This window comes from Prosopis cineraria, unplaced genomic scaffold, assembly GCF_029017545.1.
Source record: "Prosopis cineraria cultivar Desert tree isolate PC_DT_omini unplaced genomic scaffold, ASM2901754v1 PC5, whole genome shotgun sequence".
Classification (NCBI taxonomy): Eukaryota; Viridiplantae; Streptophyta; class Magnoliopsida; order Fabales; family Fabaceae; genus Prosopis; species Prosopis cineraria.
In genome coordinates this window covers 25250634-25270702 of record NW_026555336.1, presented here as the reverse complement: position 1 = coordinate 25270702, position 20069 = coordinate 25250634, and the positions used below count along the sequence as shown (strand labels likewise).

The 20069-nt window shown below is 34.0% G+C and overlaps 1 protein-coding gene across 2 annotated transcripts; it reads right to left on the bottom strand.

Moving 5' to 3' along the window:
• Nucleotides 1–6012: 6012 nt before the first annotated feature.
• On the bottom strand, nucleotides 6013–17363 carry LOC129311095 (vacuolar protein sorting-associated protein 35A-like). 2 transcript variants are annotated; one of them, XM_054953084.1, is made up of 21 exons: nucleotides 17143–17363; nucleotides 16950–17046; nucleotides 16669–16792; nucleotides 16184–16369; nucleotides 15672–15759; nucleotides 15420–15476; nucleotides 15218–15307; nucleotides 14998–15120; nucleotides 13790–13924; nucleotides 13032–13148; nucleotides 12532–12771; nucleotides 12400–12465; nucleotides 12137–12226; nucleotides 11574–11663; nucleotides 7920–8006; nucleotides 7695–7763; nucleotides 7534–7614; nucleotides 7275–7382; nucleotides 7090–7193; nucleotides 6631–6744; nucleotides 6013–6544 (listed from the first exon to the last, which is right to left on the bottom strand). In XM_054953084.1, the coding sequence occupies exons 1-21, from the start codon at nucleotides 17233–17235 to the stop codon at nucleotides 6334–6336; spliced, it is 2370 nt and encodes a 789-aa protein (XP_054809059.1). In that variant the 5' UTR covers nucleotides 17236–17363; the 3' UTR covers nucleotides 6013–6333. The 2 variants fall into 2 exon arrangements, with proteins under 2 accessions (XP_054809059.1, XP_054809060.1); XM_054953085.1 differs by lacking the exons at nucleotides 16950–17046; nucleotides 17143–17363 and having other exon boundaries at nucleotides 16184–16349; nucleotides 16669–16777.
• Between the last annotated feature and the right edge of the window lie 2706 nt (nucleotides 17364–20069).

Genomic DNA, 20069 nt, shown 5'->3' with positions numbered 1-20069 from the left:
CCACTACCTTGGTCAAGTTTGATGCTACAAAGCCCTCAGAAGCATCTGAGTCAGGGTCAGAGTTTGCAGAGTCATTGTAGTTGAGTGAGGTAGTGGAATTGTCAAATATAGAAGAAGAGAGCTTCCACGCAGCCAAGTTTATATGGATTGACTCAATGAATAATTGATTGTTTCCAGGCATAGGTATGGTTTTGAATGATTTGGAATTGAGCTCCATTGTCTCCCAACAATTATCAGAGGGGGGATTGACACTTTGCATGAGACTGAATAAAAATTGCAATGAAAAAGGAAAAAAAAAAATTGGATGTGAGGACATGAGCTCTTAGATTTGAAAGCACAAAGGTGCCAATGAGACTCACAGATGATTTTCTTCTTCTTTTCTTCAATTTCTTATTCCTTGCTTGAACTTTTATTTATGTTTTTGATTTTTTTCTTGCTATTCATAGAGTTGTTCTTGCTATTGTTATTGATGTTAATGGACGTGTTCTTGCTGTCACGGTCAATACTGATGGTAAAGCAAAATTGCCTTCTTTTTTAAAACTTATAGAGCAAAAATGCTCCAAACAAAAGATCAGGATACCCAGTGCCCTTGGAGAAAAGTTTCAGGGCACATAGGCCATTAACTGTTAGTCAAACTTCAATTTAACGATCAACATTTTTTATATTTAATGGTAGGGCAAAAAATATTTTTTTTAAACTTCCAAGGAAAAAATGCTAAAAAAAAGTTTAAAATGTCAAGCACCCTTGGAGAAAAAATTTCAAGGCATTTTTTCCATTTAAGCCTATTTTATAATGTTTGTTTAAACTTTTAAAAATAATCAAAATCTGAAAGAAAAAAAAATATATTTCTGATTATTTTGAGAAGTTATTTTGGGTAGCTCCTGAAAACAATCCGATGTAGTGAATGAGAGTGGATATTTTAAAAATATGGGATACACAAAGATATTATAAAATTTTAAAATAATTAAATAACAAATTATTTTTATAATCATTTTGAATGTATCATAAAATTTAAAAATAACTAGATAATAATCACTATTTTTATTATTATAACCGAGCATAAAATAATGTCTACTTTTTATAAAATATCTACAAAATGAATTTCTTTTTATAGAATCTCTAAACTTTTTAAAAATCATTTTGTAAATATTAAACAAACAGGCCCAAAATCCATAATGAGTATATACAAGAAAAAATGGGCATGGTATTTATTGAGAAAATAATAGAAAATCATTTGAGATGGTCTAAATATATATATAGATGGGAGGCACTAGTGAGGAAAGAGAAATAAATAGTCTTAAGCCCAGTGAAGAGGAATAGGGAAGGATTAAAGAAAATAGAGCACACTCACAAAAGTTGTTAAATAAAACCTTTTGGTTAACAATATAACCAAAGGCTTGGTTATTAATAGAGTACAATGACACAGTACAATCTATATAACTTATTTTATATAGTGAAATAAGGTTTATTTTTGTTGTTGTTATTGCAATGGTAGTACTATTAATGAAGGAGGGTTGGGGTTATGGCCTATGCAATTGATGAATCAGCAACTGCTTGCCAAGTAAATTTGGAGGCTAATAGATTTAAGGGAGAATGACAATTAAGGACCTGCTAAGAACATTAATCTCAATTACGAATCGTGAAATTTTGAAATCCGAGTTAAGAATCATGGTCCTTAATTGTGATAAAAAAAATGAAATTTGTGAGGTGGAATTCATTATTACCATTTAAAAATTCACTAACCCAACTTAAGAAAATTTGTAACATATATTGTGAAAACATGAAACCCCACTTGAAAATGGAATGTTTAAAAAAGCGCCACTTGGGAATGCACTAACTAGACTTGGAAAAATTTTTAACATATATTGTGAAAACATGAAACTTCACTTGGGAATCAATTGTTTAATAAAAAAACCAATTTGGATAAGTCACTTTTTATTAATGATTCTCAAGTGGGGTTTCATTTTTTCACAATATATGTTAGAAATTTTTTCAAGTCTAGTTAGTGAATTCCAAGTGACGATTTTTGTTAAACATTCCATTTCCAAGTGGGGTTTCATGTTTTCACAATATACGTTAGTAATTTTCTCAAGTTGGGTTAGTGAATTCCCAAGTCACGTTAGTGAATCCCACCTCACAAATTTTATTTTTTTATCACAATTAAGGACCATGGTCCTTAACTCGGATTTCAAAATTTTATGGTCCGTAATTGGAATTAATATTCTTAGCAGGTCCTTAATTGTCATTCTCCCTAAATTCAAAAGAAGGTTCGTTGTTGTACGAAACTCTGAAGATTAAATATGTAAACCTTAAAGCTTCACGTCACGCATAATACAATTACCCTGCAATAAATCTTGGGTTTGGAAGAGTATTTAAAGTCCTGCTAAGTTGGTTTCTATTGGAATTTGGGCTGGAAGAACCTCCAAATAATTGATGCAAGGTTTGGACAAGAAAGAAAGGACTTCAATGAAGCAAAACTTGCACTACAAAACAATAGTTTACACACTTTCTTCTTGACTTTTCAACATTCTCTCTCTTTGTAATGTGACTCACTCATTGCACACTTTTTTTTTTTTGGCCAAATCACTTATTACACACTTACTTTAGTTTCTTCTCTTTTTTGCACACTTCACTTTTGCGTGCTTGCTTCACTCTCATAGAGCAAGCACACAGTCTCTTCTAATGCTTCTTCACTTTGGCTTCTCTTTCTCTTTTAACACTTGCTTGGTGCGCGCACACATATTTATACTTGGAGGATGTCAATGAGAGTTTTGCGCAGAGGCTCTAGAATTTGCCCGCCGCCATTCCCCAACTAAGTGAGTTTAAGTAGGTGATAGCAAGAACATTCTAGGACTATCTTATTTTACCGTCATTAGCTTGCTTCTTCAAAATTCTAGAGTCATCCTTAATTATTTTATCTATATTAATTAGTCAGTGTCCTTCAACAGTTTCTTTTAAATTCAAATGGAGAGTGGGTAATAGGCAGAGTATTTGTCTGGGATAACCTATTTGGGTGTCTCATGATCAAAGATACAAAGCTACTTTTGAAACTTTCCTCACTAAGGTTTCTGATCTCATTCAAGTTCGTTCGAACCCTTGGCTTCCCCTATCTTGTAACAACTCTTCTACAGAATATATAAAATCAGGCCTCTGTTTCACAAATTCTTGCTAATCTAATTTCTCTTGCAAATTATGAGGATCGGTTGGTTTGGACGGGGAATTTTCATGGAAGTTATCTTGTTAAAGATGGCTTTAAGCATCTCTTTAAGACGAACCTCAATTAGGAACCACCACAACAGTAATTTTCAGTTAATTTGGAGATTACTTCTCCCCTATGAATATCTTCTTTTTCCTTTGGAAATTGCTTAATAAAGCTACTCCCTCAACAAATATTCTTTAGAATCAGCATCCCAGCTACAAACAATTATATTATGTTCGTTTGGATTCCAAGATAATGAATCTTTAGTATATTTATTCACCATATGCCCTCATACTCGAACTATCTAGTTTCGTGCTCTAGGGATCAGGTCTGATGATCTAATTATTGGGCAAGATTTATCTATCTTTCACAATTTGATTTTGAAATTGATTGATGATAATCAGAAGGAATCACTAAAGCAAGTCATCATCATTGTAATCTAATTTGGAGTTGCAAGATAAACACGAGGAATATGGAAATGATTCAGAAGGTTTTTACTTGCAAGAAAGAAAAAGAAGCATCTACGCCTTACTTCCATTTTTCATGTTTGAGATCAACTGTGCTTAACTTTTTTTCTTTAATAATAGTTTTTAGCTTGATCCCATTGCCATTATATGTGGTCGAAGGATACATTTCAATCTTTCCACATCATCACGGCAACATGGTGTTGTCAATGAAGATCTTTTTCACTTGCTTTTTTTTTCCCCCCTTCTTGGGAACTGTTTTACTTCTTTTTTAATTGTTTATAGGTATCATTCTATTAAAGAATTGTAATTCAAGGTACAATCAAATACTAAATATGAGTACCTCTTTCAATAAAAATGTAAATCTTAATTCATCAATTTGTGAAAAACTAACTCTGCATGTGTTTGGATAGGAGAAAAAATCGATTCCCCCCCTCCCAAAATTAATTTTTCCAGCAAATTACCCAAACAGTTAGAAAAGGACAAAAATTGATTCTGAGCCCATACGCACGTTTCCTGTGAGCTACTTCCATCTACTTCCTACCAAAAGTTGTCAAAAATGTTGGGAAAAATTACAAAGACAAGCCCAAAAAAAATTACAAAGCGCATAATTTAATAAAAATAAAAATAAACTCTCTTCTTTTTCTTTTTTTTCTTAATAAAATTGAAACTTTGTATCTTCAAAAAATTAATATTTGATATTTAAAAATTAAATTATATAGTAATTTATATAGCTAAAAATTTAATTTTGATAAAATTATCCAAACATCTTCAATTCTGTTAGAATTAATTTTAGAAAAATAATATCCAAACATATTGCATTATAATATAATTAATTATGATTAAAATCTACCACTTAATCAATTATTTTTATAATATATTATACCCAACTGAAATCCAAACAGCACTTCATTTGCTAGACTCAACTGTCATTGGTGCTTTACTTCTCTCGTTAAGCTTCTTGCCTCCCTTCTTTTTGGACCTCCATCCAATTGAAAGTTAAACTAGTATTGCGATTTTATGATTTTATTTTGATTAATTCATATTTGCCCCCTTTCACCAACCCAAACAAAAAAAAAAAAACAAGAAAACTTTTTGGCTAATGGCTCCTCATTTAATAGAGCACCTCACCATGGGCACCTTAATAAAGTAATCAGCTTAAGTAACTTATAATCTTTCCAAAAAAAAAAATCAAAGAAAAAAGTAAGTTCATAAACTATATAACACAATTTAAATAGTCCAACCCAACCTTATATATTTTGTTTCCTTTTCCAAATTAATATGTCAAACAGTAAAAGGTGTTCACAGGCCCATTTTAAGTCATATGATCTATGAGCATTAAAGCTACTATTTCCATCTTTCAATATTTATGTGACCAAAAACATATTTGACCAAACAATACTAACACCTTTTTTTTTCTTTTTGAATATAAGGAGATGGACAAAGCCATGAGAGAATTACAAAAATCAAGTTACATTAGAGTCCAAAATAAACCTACAAGCTATAGATGGTTCATTATAAATAATGAAATCATAATTTTCATGAGAAGTTTCACGCGCGAGCAGATCAACGCATTTGTTTACTTCTCTAAAGTCATGATCAAGAGTGACTAATCAATCTCTCAGAACAAGTTTTTTGATTTTCTTGATGTTTGACATTAAAAGATGACTACCAGAAAAGTTGTGCTAGATAAGAGAAGGCTTTCAAAAATTCAGTATAAGTTGATCTTAATAAGTTAAACATTCCAACCAAGCTAAAAACCTTTTAAAATACCTGATAATTCAGCAGCAATACTAGGTTGGAATACTAACCCATTTCAATTCATACAAGTTAGACCACCTTGTTTTTAAAACAAACCTAAACAAGCTTGCAAGGGTATAGGCATGCCCAACCCAATTTGACCCCATACATAACGAGCCAAGCACTTCCTCAAGCAAACACACCCCAGCAGTTGCTCAATCCTAAATCAAATTATAATTTATTACCAAAAATAAAAAAATCAAATTATAATCACTTCCGATCCATTCATGTCAATTTAGTTAATTTGATTTGGTATATAACCGATTTGAACCAATTTTAAACACCCTTACAAACAAGCACCAATCCATACCATTGCACAGGACGTACAAAAGCTTTAAAGATCACATAATTTGAAATAATAATAAACATTATACATCAGTTTATTTTAGTTTAACATAGACAACGATGATATTATTTCAAGATACATTTATTCTTTCTTCACATTGCATGTCTTGTCTCATATTGACCAAGGAATTTTAGATATCGCACGCCTTAATACTTGGGCAAGATTTGATAGTTAAGATAAAACACTGAATAAAAATGTCTATATAACCATAAATCCACCCTTTGTTGACTATTGTGCATAATTTTCTAAATCGAGCAACAGTACTACAACGAATAAATTCTCTTCATTGGTAAAATAAGTTGGCGAAAACAAAAGATACATAGTGAAACCAAGGTTATATATATAATATATATTTTATTATTATTTTTTTTCCTGGTTACTGACTAAATGAATGGGTTGTCGAACCTGATCGGAAGACAAACTCTCAAGTCTCAAGCCTCTTGGTTGAAATTCAGAAAAGGAAACACTAGAAACTCGTAGTAAAAAGAACGAGGCCCAAAAATGGCTTCATGTCCAAACCAAAGTCAAACCTTGATGGGCTCATACTTCTCTCCAACCGTACCACCTTTTTGTTTCTGAAACTGAATATATCGCAGTGTGCTCGCAAGGAAAGCATCTGCAGCTGGATCAGGGGTTGCGGTGTCACTTTGCATTTCAGTCATGATTAACTCAATTAGGCCTTGGATAGCAGCAACGTTGACTTGTGGGTTACCCTTCTCAAAGAAGTATAGGTACCTTGCAAAACAAGCACAGCATGATTATTCAATTCAACTTTCCGCTAGAGTTGAATTTTAAATTGAGATTGTGGATGCTACTCTTACTTGTTCAATATCTCAATGAAAAGCACAACTGATCCAGTGCTACCTCGTGCTGCATTTGCCATTTGTTGGGCAGCATTTGCAATTCTTAAAGCTCGCTTGAGGCATAACAGAACTCTGGTTCAAAATAATGATGAGAAAATGACCCAAAACAAGAGTAACTGAAAGCAAATTAATAAATAAACGCCCATCATTATTTCAAACTTAGACCATTCCCCATCTGCATTTAATCTGCCTCTCCAAATACTGACGAATTAATATCACATAGGGCAACTACACATGCATTGAATGGAGAAGTTTACAATGATAAGTGAGAATACGTAAACAGCAGAATTTGAGGAACAGTTTCTGTTGAAATCTGCAATTTGGAAATACCTCAAACTCGACAACAAACACGTCCATATAAAAGATTTGACCATTCCTCAGGACTCTTGGGACTCATAATGTCAGAGAGAAACAAACCTCTCTCCATCTTTCAAGTCATCATGATCATCAACCCAAAACAGATGTGAGCATGCATAAACAGCTCTGCATTGATCTGGCTTCTTCAAGAGCTTTGCTGAATACTATCCAATGAATTGAGACCACATAAGATTTTAGAAGAAAACATTCACGAGAATTACATAAAAAATGAACTTAATAATCACCCCAGTGGCCTTGTGCGTTAGCGTATCCCTATTCTCAACACCAAAGACATGCATCCTTTGAAGGGTTCCTATTATTAAATGCATAGCAGTAACCTGCGATCTGGAATCCTAATATAGCCACACAAATATAAAAATGAGAATGGTTAACACGAATTATCACCATTAGAAAGCTTCCTCCTCCAACCTCACCCCTATTTCTCACCCTTAAGGTGGAGATAGGAGGTTGAGTAGGACAGCTAAAGATGAGCAGGCAACTTACAGAAATTTCTTCTTCATACAAAATATAAGCTTGGGTGAAAAATTCATATGCAACGGGCTCTAGATCAGAGTCATTTGCAGCCTGATGAAAAGAAACATGATAGTCAGCAATAATATTATTAAATATTGTTTTGGGGCACTTAAACAAACATTTTCCAGCACCTCAGCACATAACAAGTACAATCGTAGAGCCAATTCTGGTGCAGGAACAGCTGACAGAGTTTCAATTGTCTGAATAATTAAAAAAAAGTTATCTAAGTATCAGATACACCTGCATATCGCCAAAATTCTTTGCATTTAACACAAATCAAAAGCAAAGAAACAATTGAGTTTCAACAGTCAGAAAATATCAAATAGGAATTCTAAGGACTAGGCAATCGACATCACCTGATTCAAAAGCTGAAAGATTTTCTTTGGTGATGTTGCTGCATCTCCAAAAGGATTTTCATCTTGACCTTGCAACTGTCTGACCAACTGTAGATTGTACAATGGAAACAATTAATAAATGCTCCTATTTGCTAGAATAACAGTAATAAAAGTAGAATTGTTGCAGCTCTAGTTGCTGCCCGTAACGCTGAATCTTTATAGCATGATATTGGTACACAAAAATTGAAACATCCTGATATTTTGGCCTACTTCTTATACAGTAGCTCATTGTACATATTGAATATAAGGCTTGGCCAATTAATTATTCTCTTCCTAGTAAAGCCCTAGTTAGTTGTTATCTTAATATATCCCTAATATCATGGGATCAAATCAATGCTCTTTATTATCTTTTATTTTCTGTGTCATTGATTGTAAGCTTGAGGATCTGATCGCATGATCATTTCTAGCTGACCTCCTTATATTGTAACCCTATTTAGTATCTATACAAGTAACAATATTATCTGAGTTCCTTCATCGTATAAAAGTGTCAGGCTGTCTCAAAATCCTGTAAACTTTGGCAAGTTTGGTGCCTTCCAGGGAAACATTGTTGACCCAAGCCCGAAGTCACATGAAGCCTAGTCACCAATGCATTTCCTCCTGCTATAGTGGGCCACAAACTGAATGGCAATAAGTATAACTACTTGCACTGGTCCAAAAGTGTTCTCTTGTTTGCGCATGGAAAAGGTCAAGAGAAGTACCTGACGGGTGAAGAAGCAACCCAACAAGCAACCAATGATCCAAAATATGATACATGGTATGCAGAAAATTCTATGGTAATGTCATGGCTTGTCAACTCCATGAACCTAAAGTGATGAGATCACACACCCAAACACCATCACACCCGTTTGAACAGTCTCCCAGAACTTGAATTTTGTCATTTTTAATGCTGTTTCACAAGGTTCTTCTGTGATGACCTATCTTATACGCAAGAATCATCAAAGATAAGCTTCCTTTGTGATAAAATTCAAACCTTTTTGTCTCCTCAAGATACACTAACCTAGAAATCATAATCCTTAACTCTATTATGGCCAACAATACCAAAATCACACAAATAACCCTAACGAATACGGAAGGGCTCCAAGGAAGTATACAAACCATGGAGTTAAGGAATTCAAACAAGCTGTAGATCACAAGTTTGAAGAAATTAAGAGGGCTCACAAATGTTTGGGTAGACAACATGGCACTAAGATAAAATTTTCAAAAGCTAAAGAGGATCATGATGTTTTGACAACTCAAGAAAATAGTGCCCCCTTCAATCCACCTTCATCTATATGTCTTACCACAAAAGGAATATTAACAGCACTAGTGGTCATGAAATAGGGCTTTCTATTGTAAGTGAAAGCATAGTTATGGAAGAGGTCAAGGCAATAAATGAAGCTAACATAGATGTTATAAGGAAGCAAGAGAAGGGCGTTGAATCAGAAGAAATCTCCGTGAAATATGAAGGAATGAGTCTTCAATTGAATCAAGATTTAGAATTGATGGCCAAAGATCATGAGTGAAAACCCTTCGAGATTTATCATGCTGGAAATCTTGATAAGATAGGTGTTCAAGTTCATCAGATTTCTACTACACATCGCTCTCCTACTTGTCAAATTCCTACTGCACATCACCTGGATGTTGTTGTGGTTATGAAAAGGCATATTGTTTTTCCATTTCATGATAACCTCTTCAACTACCTCGTTCATTGGAACGGTTTTCCAAATCAGTATGATTAGATTGCTTGCTCTCTACAGTCTCATTTTTCACTACCAAGTCTGTTAGAATTTCAAGATTAGATGCTACTTAGATGAATTCCCGCACCTTACTTTGGCAAGTGGATTTACTTCTTGGTTGAGAAAACCCCTTCTATAAATAGTCTATGATAGTCTCTTGTATGTAGACTTATTTTGATAAATGAAATACTTTTGTTCAGCTACCTAACTCTTATCTCTCCCACGCTCTGTTTTCTCTTCCCTTCAAGTTTCTGTTCTATCCCCCTCCTTTCCTCCTCTCTAATTTTGAAACTCCCAAATTCTCCATTGTTGCATCTTAGTTATGTGTGACTGTGCGTTGCATCAACAACAACAACAAGCCTTTATCCCACTAGGTGGGGTCCGCTACATGGATTGCAAGACGCCATTGTGCTCTATCATTTATCAAGCTTTTAGGAATATTATTAATTAAGAGATCGCGTTCAACAACTTCCAAGAGTGTTCTCTTAGGCCTTCCTCTACCTCTCTTAATCGGACTCAAAGTTATATGTTCCACTTTCTCACTGGTGCCTCCCTTGGTCTTCTTTGTACATGCCCAAACCATCTCAATCGATTTTCTACCATTTTTTCCTCAATAGGTGCCACCCTCACTTTTTCGCGTACGTGCTCATTTCGAATTTTATCTTTACGTGTATGTCTGCACATCTATCGTAACATTCTCATCTCTGCTACTCCAACTTTATACTCTTGCTGTCCCGTTAGAGCCTAGCATTCACTACTATATAATATTGCCGGTCTAATAGCAGTGCGATAAAACTTTCCTTTAAGTTTATTAGGCACCTTACAGTCACAAATAACTCCTTTAGCTTTTCTCCAATTAAACCACCCAGCTTGAATTCTATGTGAAATATCTCCACTGATTTCGCCATCATTTTGAATAATGGCTCCCAAATATCTAAACTTTTCCACTTGAGGTATAATTTGATCTCTTTCACTTCCAAATTATTATCGAATAGTCCTTTACCAAATTTACAATATAAATATTCCGTCTTACTTCTACTCAGACAAAAACCTTTCGACTCCAATGTCCTCCTCCATAACTCAAGTTTGCAATTAACCTCTTCTCTTGTCTCTACTATAAGAACTATATCATCCGCAAAGAGCATACATTTCAGGATTTCCTCTTAAATATGTTCTGTCAAAACATTTAAAATCAAGTTGAACAAATAAGGACTCAGAGATGATCCCTGATGTACTCCAATCTTTATAGGAAAATCCTTTGTTTGACCACTAAGCGTTTTTATACTAGTTTTTACCCCCTCATACATACTTGTATAGCTTTAATATAAGCAATCCGTACTCCCTTTTTTTCCAACGCTTTCCAAAGCACTTCTCTTGGTATACGGTCATAAGCTTTTTCCAAATCAATAAAAACCATGTGTAGATCTTTATCTTTAAAACGATACTTTTCCATTAATCCCCTTAGTAAATAAATCACCTCTGTAGTTGATCTACCTAGCATAAAACCAAATTGGTTCTCAGAAATACTTGTCTCCAATCTCAACCTGTGCTCAATTACTTTCTCCCACAATTTCATTGTGTGGCTCATGAGTTTAATCTCTCTATAATTAGTACAATTCTGAATATCTCCTTTATTTTTATAAATAGGAATTAATGTACTTCTCCTCCACTCATCAGGCATTTTCTTGGACCGTAAAATCACATTAAATAACTTAGTTAACCATCTCACCCCTTCTTCACCTAAACATTTTCACGCTTCGATAGATATACAATTTCATTGTGCGTTGCATCAACCAGGTGGGAAAAACATTAACTAGTGTAGGATCAAGCACTATACAACAAATGTAGGTAACCACATGATAAGTACCACCATGTGTATATTTGAAATTATTAGCAAAACCTTTAGAGAAGAGAAGACAAGAGGAGGAACAGTAAAAGGCAGACGTTTTGGTCCTCCGGTCAGTATGTGCTTCCTCACAGTATCTATAATCTGCAATTAAGAGTCATGGCATAAATTGATGCAAAAGTTGAATTAACAAACAAAGCAAACCTCATAATAGAGTAAGTAAACACTACAATTTGTATTAATTGTTAAGCAGTTACAGTCATCAGATGAAAAATCATAAAACTTGACTTTGAATCATTCAAAGCAGCCAATCTCATTCTTCCCAGCCCCATGACAAGCTATGATTTAGGTAAACATTGTTAGTGCAAAAGATCAGTTTATTCTGACCCCATGTCCACAGCACTACAATGCTTGACACGTAAGGATCTATTCAAAATTGGCAAGGGTCAATGTCATGGGAGGGAGAAAAAACCGTAGCAGCAGCACAAAAATACCAATATTAAAAATTGGAATACTTTGAAACTATAAACAGCCACTAGGACGACAAGTTGCAGAGGAAAATATAATGTGTTTCTTCACTCATTAACATTAATTATGAACATCAGCAATTCAAACACCTTAAACATCTCTTCTGGATCCTCATTATAAAGCATCTGGATTAACCGTGCAACAGAGTTCTGCTCCTCTTGGAAATCGTCTTCATCCAACTAAATGGGGAGGGAAAATGTTAAAAAAGAGAGATGATCGAATAGATAGATATTTTGTCTTTACTCCTAATAGATTAAATTTAAATGTAAATAGTTGACTTTAAAAGGAATGTGTAGAAGTAAAACTAAACTGCATTAAAAAAGTTTGACAACTAGCAGTGAGTTGCAATAACCTCATCAGTAGGAGTTCCATCAGAATCCTTAATAAGCCCCTTGATCAGTTCAAACAATGCTTCAACCTACAAAAGAAACAGCCCACATCAGAAGGAACCTCAAACAAAGAGCAGAATTATAATAGTGCATACCTTTTCTGAAGTAGAAATGCATGTCCTGTTTTTCATCATGCTTTGAATAATAACACTGGCCATGACCTTATTTGTAGGAATATCAAGGTATTCCATGACACGAGGATAGTTTGAAAGCTTTAAGGCAGTCACAACATCATTATATTTTTCTAGTGGGGCACTTAAAAGAGCAACAATCTGCTTTGTTGTCCTGCTGTCGCCAATCTTCCCTTTGCCAGAGAGTTTTCTCACACATGCCCCCTGTCAAGACAAGTGAAAAGCAAGAACAGACTTAGCTGGAATTGAACAAATTTCATCCTTTTCTTGCTATAGACACAATCATAACACAAGCATAAACTGTAATATCATTATTTTCTGGCATATGAGGGCTAACCAAGATAGTGTATCCATGAAAGAAAAGGAGTATGAATCTATCCTTGACGGTTCATTTAGAATTAAACAAATCATACAAAGCAACCAGTTAACACAAATGTGCACAAGCAGCTTCAATAGATACTTACCAAAACTTGATCTGCATAATCAAGTCGATCAGAGTGGACATGAAGAGTGAAGGTCAGAAGAGAAGAATATAGGGTTACAACTCCAACAGTATGCATGTCAGGCTGAGCTTCTATCACCTGCACAACCATGAAGATTTGTAACATTCCATAACATAATATAGTAAAAACAACATAACATAACATGAATGTGGAACATTTTTCTTCTTAAATCTCAAGGGGAACATCTATATTGAAAATATATGAAAGACAACATAAAAATTCACATATAGCAATGACAATGAAAAAGACAATACTTAACAATCCATCCAATGCAAATAAAGATGAATTATGAAAGGAAAAAACAATGACAAACATACCTTAGGAGAATCCTACACAAATAGCTATCAACATTTACTGCTCATATAATTGCCAAAAAAAAAAAAAAAAAACCACTCCCCATGCATGGAGATTCAAGTGAAGAGGTCTCAAAATACATCGACTAAGCAATATTACTGTATATTTCTTCCAACAGAAAAAAATTCAAAATGTAATTTTCTTTTAGAATATACAGATCATTAAGGACTTGTGTTCATCTCTTTAACTGAATACAGGGAAAGAAGTAAGCATAATATCCACAAAGATTCTATCAATCAGTCTCTGCGAAGTCTTTGGCTAAATGTCGTAGTTTCAAAATCAGATAATCCATTGAATCCTGCAGATACTTTTCCATTCAACATTACACGATGGAAAATGCATGCATAATAATATCCCTCATTCACCTTGCTAATGGCATTGCTGAACTTTGAAAATGCTTCTACTTGCAAAAACTCAGGTAACACCTCCGCACTTGAAGCAGCATAGTTTGAAAGCCTTTCCATTAATTGGGAGAGTACCGTCTTGACGTCCACAGATGGCTGTGAAATACGGTAAACATTACACACTAAAAAAACTGAGGAAAAATACCTACTAAATCTGCAGCATAACATAGCAATTGCTCATTTCAATAAATAGGTTAATGCAGTTGCAAAAACTGTGCAATAGCTTTGGCCAAACTTTTACTTCCTTTAACCAATCAATTAAACTATGGGGGAATGATTAATTTGTATATCAACCTTATCTAAAGGAGGTTATAAACAAAGGTAGCCCAGAGAAAAGGATGCTCATGATGCTTCTGTGGCCCAAGAGAAGTGACAAAAATAACACCCCAATGAAAGCAGAGGGTAGTGTATTTTACATATAAGTAATTATTTACAATGCACCATTAAGATGCATGCTATGAACCACAACAATAGAACATAGTGCAAAATGCATCAACACTGGAACTTGATTGACAAAAAGCACGTCAAATATGCCAGGGAGGCTTCCTTTTATTGCACATGAAAAGGGCTTTGCTTCAAGACTCTTCTCTTAATCCATTTATCTGAAAAAGACTCTTATCCTCCACTTGGAATGGGAGGAAAAGAGGGAGAAAAGAAAATTAGGGGAGATAAGTAGAAGAAAAGTCAATTTTCCTCCCTAGCATAAAGATATTCCTCAAGTTTTTCTCCACCCTACGGGGAAATTAGGAGAAAACAAGGTCGAAAATGTCTTTTTCCTCTAGTTTCCTCCCCTAAGCTTCTCTCCTCCCAATTTTCTTTTCATTCCAAACAAGACCCTAATGATCAATGATGGAGAGATACAATTCAGCCCATACTCAAATTCCAAATTTATGGGTTTAAAGCTAAAGAAAATTTGTGAAATAGTTTGGGAGCCCTAAAAATGCCTGGGCTATCAGGAGGGAATATAAATGAGGAGCAATTGTCAGTGATTAGCAAGTACAAATTTGGCGATTATAGTTGTGTTTTTTTTTTTTTTTTGGTTCTCCATCTTCTAGGCTTGTTTGACTACAATTTTCTCACTGCTGTATCTCTTCTCCCCAGTCACAGACAATGAATTGTAAGAAGAGAAAAAAGTATACCAAGGTAAAAAGAAGTACAATGTCACTAACCTGAAGTTGAGGGCAAGCACCCAACAACACGTCTAGAGTTTGCAAGTGATACTCATCAGGGAAGACTTGAATTATGCAATCCATCAAGTAAAACTGGGCTATCTCATCCTTGCAATTTACCACCTATTCAAAATAAATGAAGACTAAGAATGGGTTTTGCTGGTCAACAAGCAGGCATCCGTACATGTAGAAATGGAAATAACAAAAAAAAAGTTCAGACCTGCTCTAGTACTCTGGGAAGTACAACATCTTTGTACATTTCAAGATCAACACCCTCTATCTGACCAAGTACATGTAGATTCTTTCCCACCTAATAACAGATCAAGGATGAGAAAAGCAAGAGGCGAGCCTTCTATAAGCATTTGATAATGTATGCAATCTCATTGCAGTAAAGTGAACCAGGTATAGGCTTCAGATATTACAAGATCACGCAGCTCACTCCTTTCTTTCTCCCGTTTCTCCTTATCTCGGGCAGGGCCCTGCAGACCAGAAAGCCCGACAGCAAGCCTCAACTCAGGGTCAGCTAAGAGTATGAATGACTCATATGCATAACTACACCTGCATGACCAGAAATCATGCTCTCATGATATATTGTACCCTCATGACATGCAACTATTGTGACACCATGCATGTCCAAACATGAGCTGTAAAAATGCAGAGATATCTTAACCAACCTGGTGTTGCATCCGCACCCAAAGCTTGTTCATCTCAGTGAAATTTTGGAGCACAAACTCTACAGCATCTGTTACAGTGTCTGAATCCCTGCATTATCAAGTTCAATCTCAAAATGTCCAGCTTAAAATTAATAAATAAGCTATGTTCATCAATGAAGACAAACTACAATCTCAGTGAGCGGTGGAGTGAGAGGAGGAAGAAGAGGAAGCCTAGAAATGGGAAGGAACAAAAAGCGAGGGCGGGTGAGAAAGGAACTGAGGAATACCAGTAATTCACATCATGCATGAAAGAAAAGAAAAGAAAAAACAAGATTAGTTATAAATTAGGGTCAATGGCATTTAGATTAGGTTTGACTGAAAGGACTTAAGGAGACAAGGTAAGTGGAACACGTGACTACACTCCCAATGTTTAGAACTGATGAGTCAGCTCACTATATCTTGTCGTCTAGCAGACTCAGAGAGGATTGATCCCGCCAAGAGAATAGAAGTAGGGGGAAATTTTGCTTACTTACCCTTCATACTCAGAACCAATATCAGGCAATTTATCCCTACTGATTTGAGAAAGGTAACTTCTAAGGAAGAGTCCACGAACAGGGTTCTGGATGCCACGGCACATTTCCACAAGATCCTTAAGAACATCCTTAGCAGGAGCTTCCTTGGATTTGATGTAAACAGATCCTACGGTACAGAGGAGATACCTGATCATGAAAATCAAAATATCAAAATATTTGGATAAAATGTTACAGCAACTTTCAAATCATCAAACCTTTATATAGCAAATTTCTCTGCTTCAGAGATTTCAAATAAAATGTCAAAGAAAAGATAAGAAAATAAATCAGCTAAGGAAACAAAAGTAGAATTTATTGAAAGCATGCATTTGTGCAACTTGAAATCAGGACACCATTGTAGAACAAAATATAAGGAACTATAGATATGCATAAAAAGAAACAGCCACAAATTTTTAAGTGAAATCATATAGGATTTAGGAATGACTTACAACCGAGGCAAAATGTTGCCAGCATGCTGAACAAGTTCATAAAGATCAATTATGGAGCATCCACGACGAGTCTCTTCCTGGAAGAAGATCTCAAGCCTCCTTAATTGATCAAAGGCCCGCATGTCTAAAGTACACAAAAAAGATCCAATTCATAAACAATAAATTAGTTACAGCTTCGTATTTCAGGAAGCATTGAAAAGGAACCAACATATATCAGTTTCAAGATCTAACATACATAAGCAACAGAAAAACAGTGTGGATCTGACAGAGGGTGAACTTACAGAGTTCGTAGTACTTGTGAGGGGAAAGCTTGGAAGTCCGAAGCTCAGAAAGCATCTGAGCTGAATACTTCAAAGCATCCCTGAGATTGTTCGAATCCTGAGACAAATCCCAGATTGAATTAAAAAACAAAAATTTGGTCATGATTGGATTTCAGATAGCAAATTCGCACATATTAGGGTTTGATAGAGTTACCAGTGCACGGTGCATATAGAAGGCATTCTGTTGAAGGCCAGCGATTCCGGCAGCGAGGAATTTGTCCTCGTCTTCAGTACCATCCAACATCATTTCCTCTATCGAAGTCTCAAGCTGTGGTATTGGCGATGGTGAATCTGCAGTGTGCCCCCACCCTATCGAAGTGTTCAAATGCTTCCTCTCAGGATTGCTGACTTCGCTGTGTACGTGTTTGGAGTCCGCTTGGGATTTACGTTTGGACGAATAATTTAAGACTTGTTAACGTGATTTCAAAAAATATTTTGTCAAAAAAAAATTAAATATTATTTTAAAGAATAAAAAAGTAAAAATATTTTTTTAAATATTTTGAAATTATTATTTGCAGAATAAAAAATAATGTCAAAAATACTATTTTATTATTTTTTATCATTTAAAAAATATTTTACAAAATATTAATTTTTAAAACAATAAAACAAAATAATTTTAAATAAGCCCTTATTATTTGGCCAACATTTTTTCTTTTGCCATTGGATGAATAATTTATTAAGAAAATCATAATTACAAACCTTGTCAAGTCATTAATGATAATGAAAGATATCAAATTATTGAAATGTCATGGAAAAGTTATGATCTTTATTTAAAATTAAAAAATAATTATTAAAATACCAATGAAAAGTAACTCGTAAATTTAAATAAAATTAATTGTGAATTTAAGTCGGGTTAGATATGAATCAATTAATTGAAAAGTCAATTATAAATTGATAAATAATTTTATGAATTTATATATTATCACTTATGAATTTAAGAATAGTTAATTTTAAATTTTAAAAAGGTTACTAGTGAATTTATGCAAATTTAATTGTAAATGAATGGATAATCTCATGAATTCATAATCACTTGTGATCAGGGATAATTAAATTATGAATTTAAGAAATGTTACTTGTAAATATGTGGAATGTTAATTATGAACAAATATAAATATCAAATCTTTACCAAGAAGAGCTATAATTAGTTTATGGTCTTGCAAAAAGTGTTTTAATAAAAAGCATATTTTTCTTTGTAAGTAAACAATATGCATCAATATGAAATTAACCTCCTATTTATGTAAAACAATTGGGGGAAAATGGGTAAGAAAAGAATTATTCAAGATTGCGTGCACATGTGACATACACTATCCCCTTCAAATGCATCAAAGATTACCTTAAAAAAAAAAAAAAAGCAATTGCCTCAGTTGTCAACTCCACACTCTACACTCTATAGACATCATTCCAACCAATATAGATAAGGAACTGTGTGTGTGTGTGCGCATATATATTAATTAAACATACACTCACATGTAAATTCAACAAGTCATGGCTTTTCCATCTACAACCAAATCATATATCGATCTAAATTGCAAAAGGCAACTTTTTTCTACCAACATTTAACAAAAGTAATCTAGATTCAATCAAACCTGACTATGTAAAATAGCTATTCTATCAAAAATTTGAAACCTGAAAATCATATAGTTCAGCATCACTAAGGGCATCATCTTTATCATGGTTACATGGAATAAAAATTCATTTCAAGACTCATACACATTAAGTCTTTAGAGCTTGTGATTCCTGATCAAATAACAGATTGTTGTTGGATGAAGAACAGCCATTTGGGCATAATAGAAAACTTCAGGTACACGTTACACAATCATCTTAAGAAACTACGATTTTCAATGTCAACAAAAATGTTCCACCTCACTAACTTAATAGTGATATTGATGCATTAAACACATAATTTATTAGCACCTTAGTAATATAAATCTAATGAGAGAAAAAATTCACAAAAGCATAATTCATAGATAGCTAGATATGCCTAAGTGCTGAACACTCAATGGAAGTTTCAATTCCCCAAAAGTGTTGCATTATTGGAGATGTCACTTGTTCCAAGCTGACTCGCTGATTATCATCTCTCAAATTTAGCTCACAACCAACCATTATAATTGGGACTTTTACCTATTCATTAGAATAACATTATTTTGTCAATCAAATATCATTAAGATCACATTATTCTGTCAGTCAAATTAAATATATACTTGTAAATGTCATATTCAGGAAAAAAACAGCTAAAGTTAGAGGCTACAATTTTCGGATAAGTGGCTGATCAAACAATTGCATCGGCCTATTTCAATTCTTCAGCAACTATATTACTATCATTAGCAATGGAATAAAGCCTTAATCAAGGATCTTGTGAGAAAGCCCAAAACATTAAAAATCAAGGATTAGTTAAATGCGGCAGTCAAGATCACGAGAAACCCAGATATTAGCTAAGCAATCCCTATGCTGCAATTGAATGCTCCCATGGAAAGATACAGTTAGACTAAATAAATCAAAAATGAAAAATAAATTGAATCCCATTAACCAATCAGAAAATATTCAATAAAATTAACCAATGAAAGAGTAATATTAAAATTAGGCTAAGGCCTATCAACTAATTAAAAAAATCTTTTTCAAACAAAGGAAAAAATAATTTTTCACTTTCTCTTCAAAATAAAGCATCTTCATTCTATATAGAAAAACACATGATTTCAAAGCTCTAATCACTTGAATTTTTTTCATTATTCAAAGAACCAAGATATAGTTGAAAGGCCTTGACGATAAAGCTGAAAGAAAGGATTACCCCATTTACAACTAAATAAAAATAACACCAATAAAGATGAGTAATTAAAAATTACTTGAAAATAAGATAGAGATAATATACAATATAAGCAAGGTTGAATCATGAATGTAAATTTGTGGTCAAATTATGAAGGGAAAATGACAATTAAGTCCCAAAGGAGTAATTAAATCAAGTGAGGTCCTAAGTAATTATAAAAGGCCAATGAAATCCCATGCTTTTTTTCACAAATCAGAGTTATGATAGAAATGACTAAAATGCCTCTCTGATTAAATATAACATATACACTCATCAGCTCC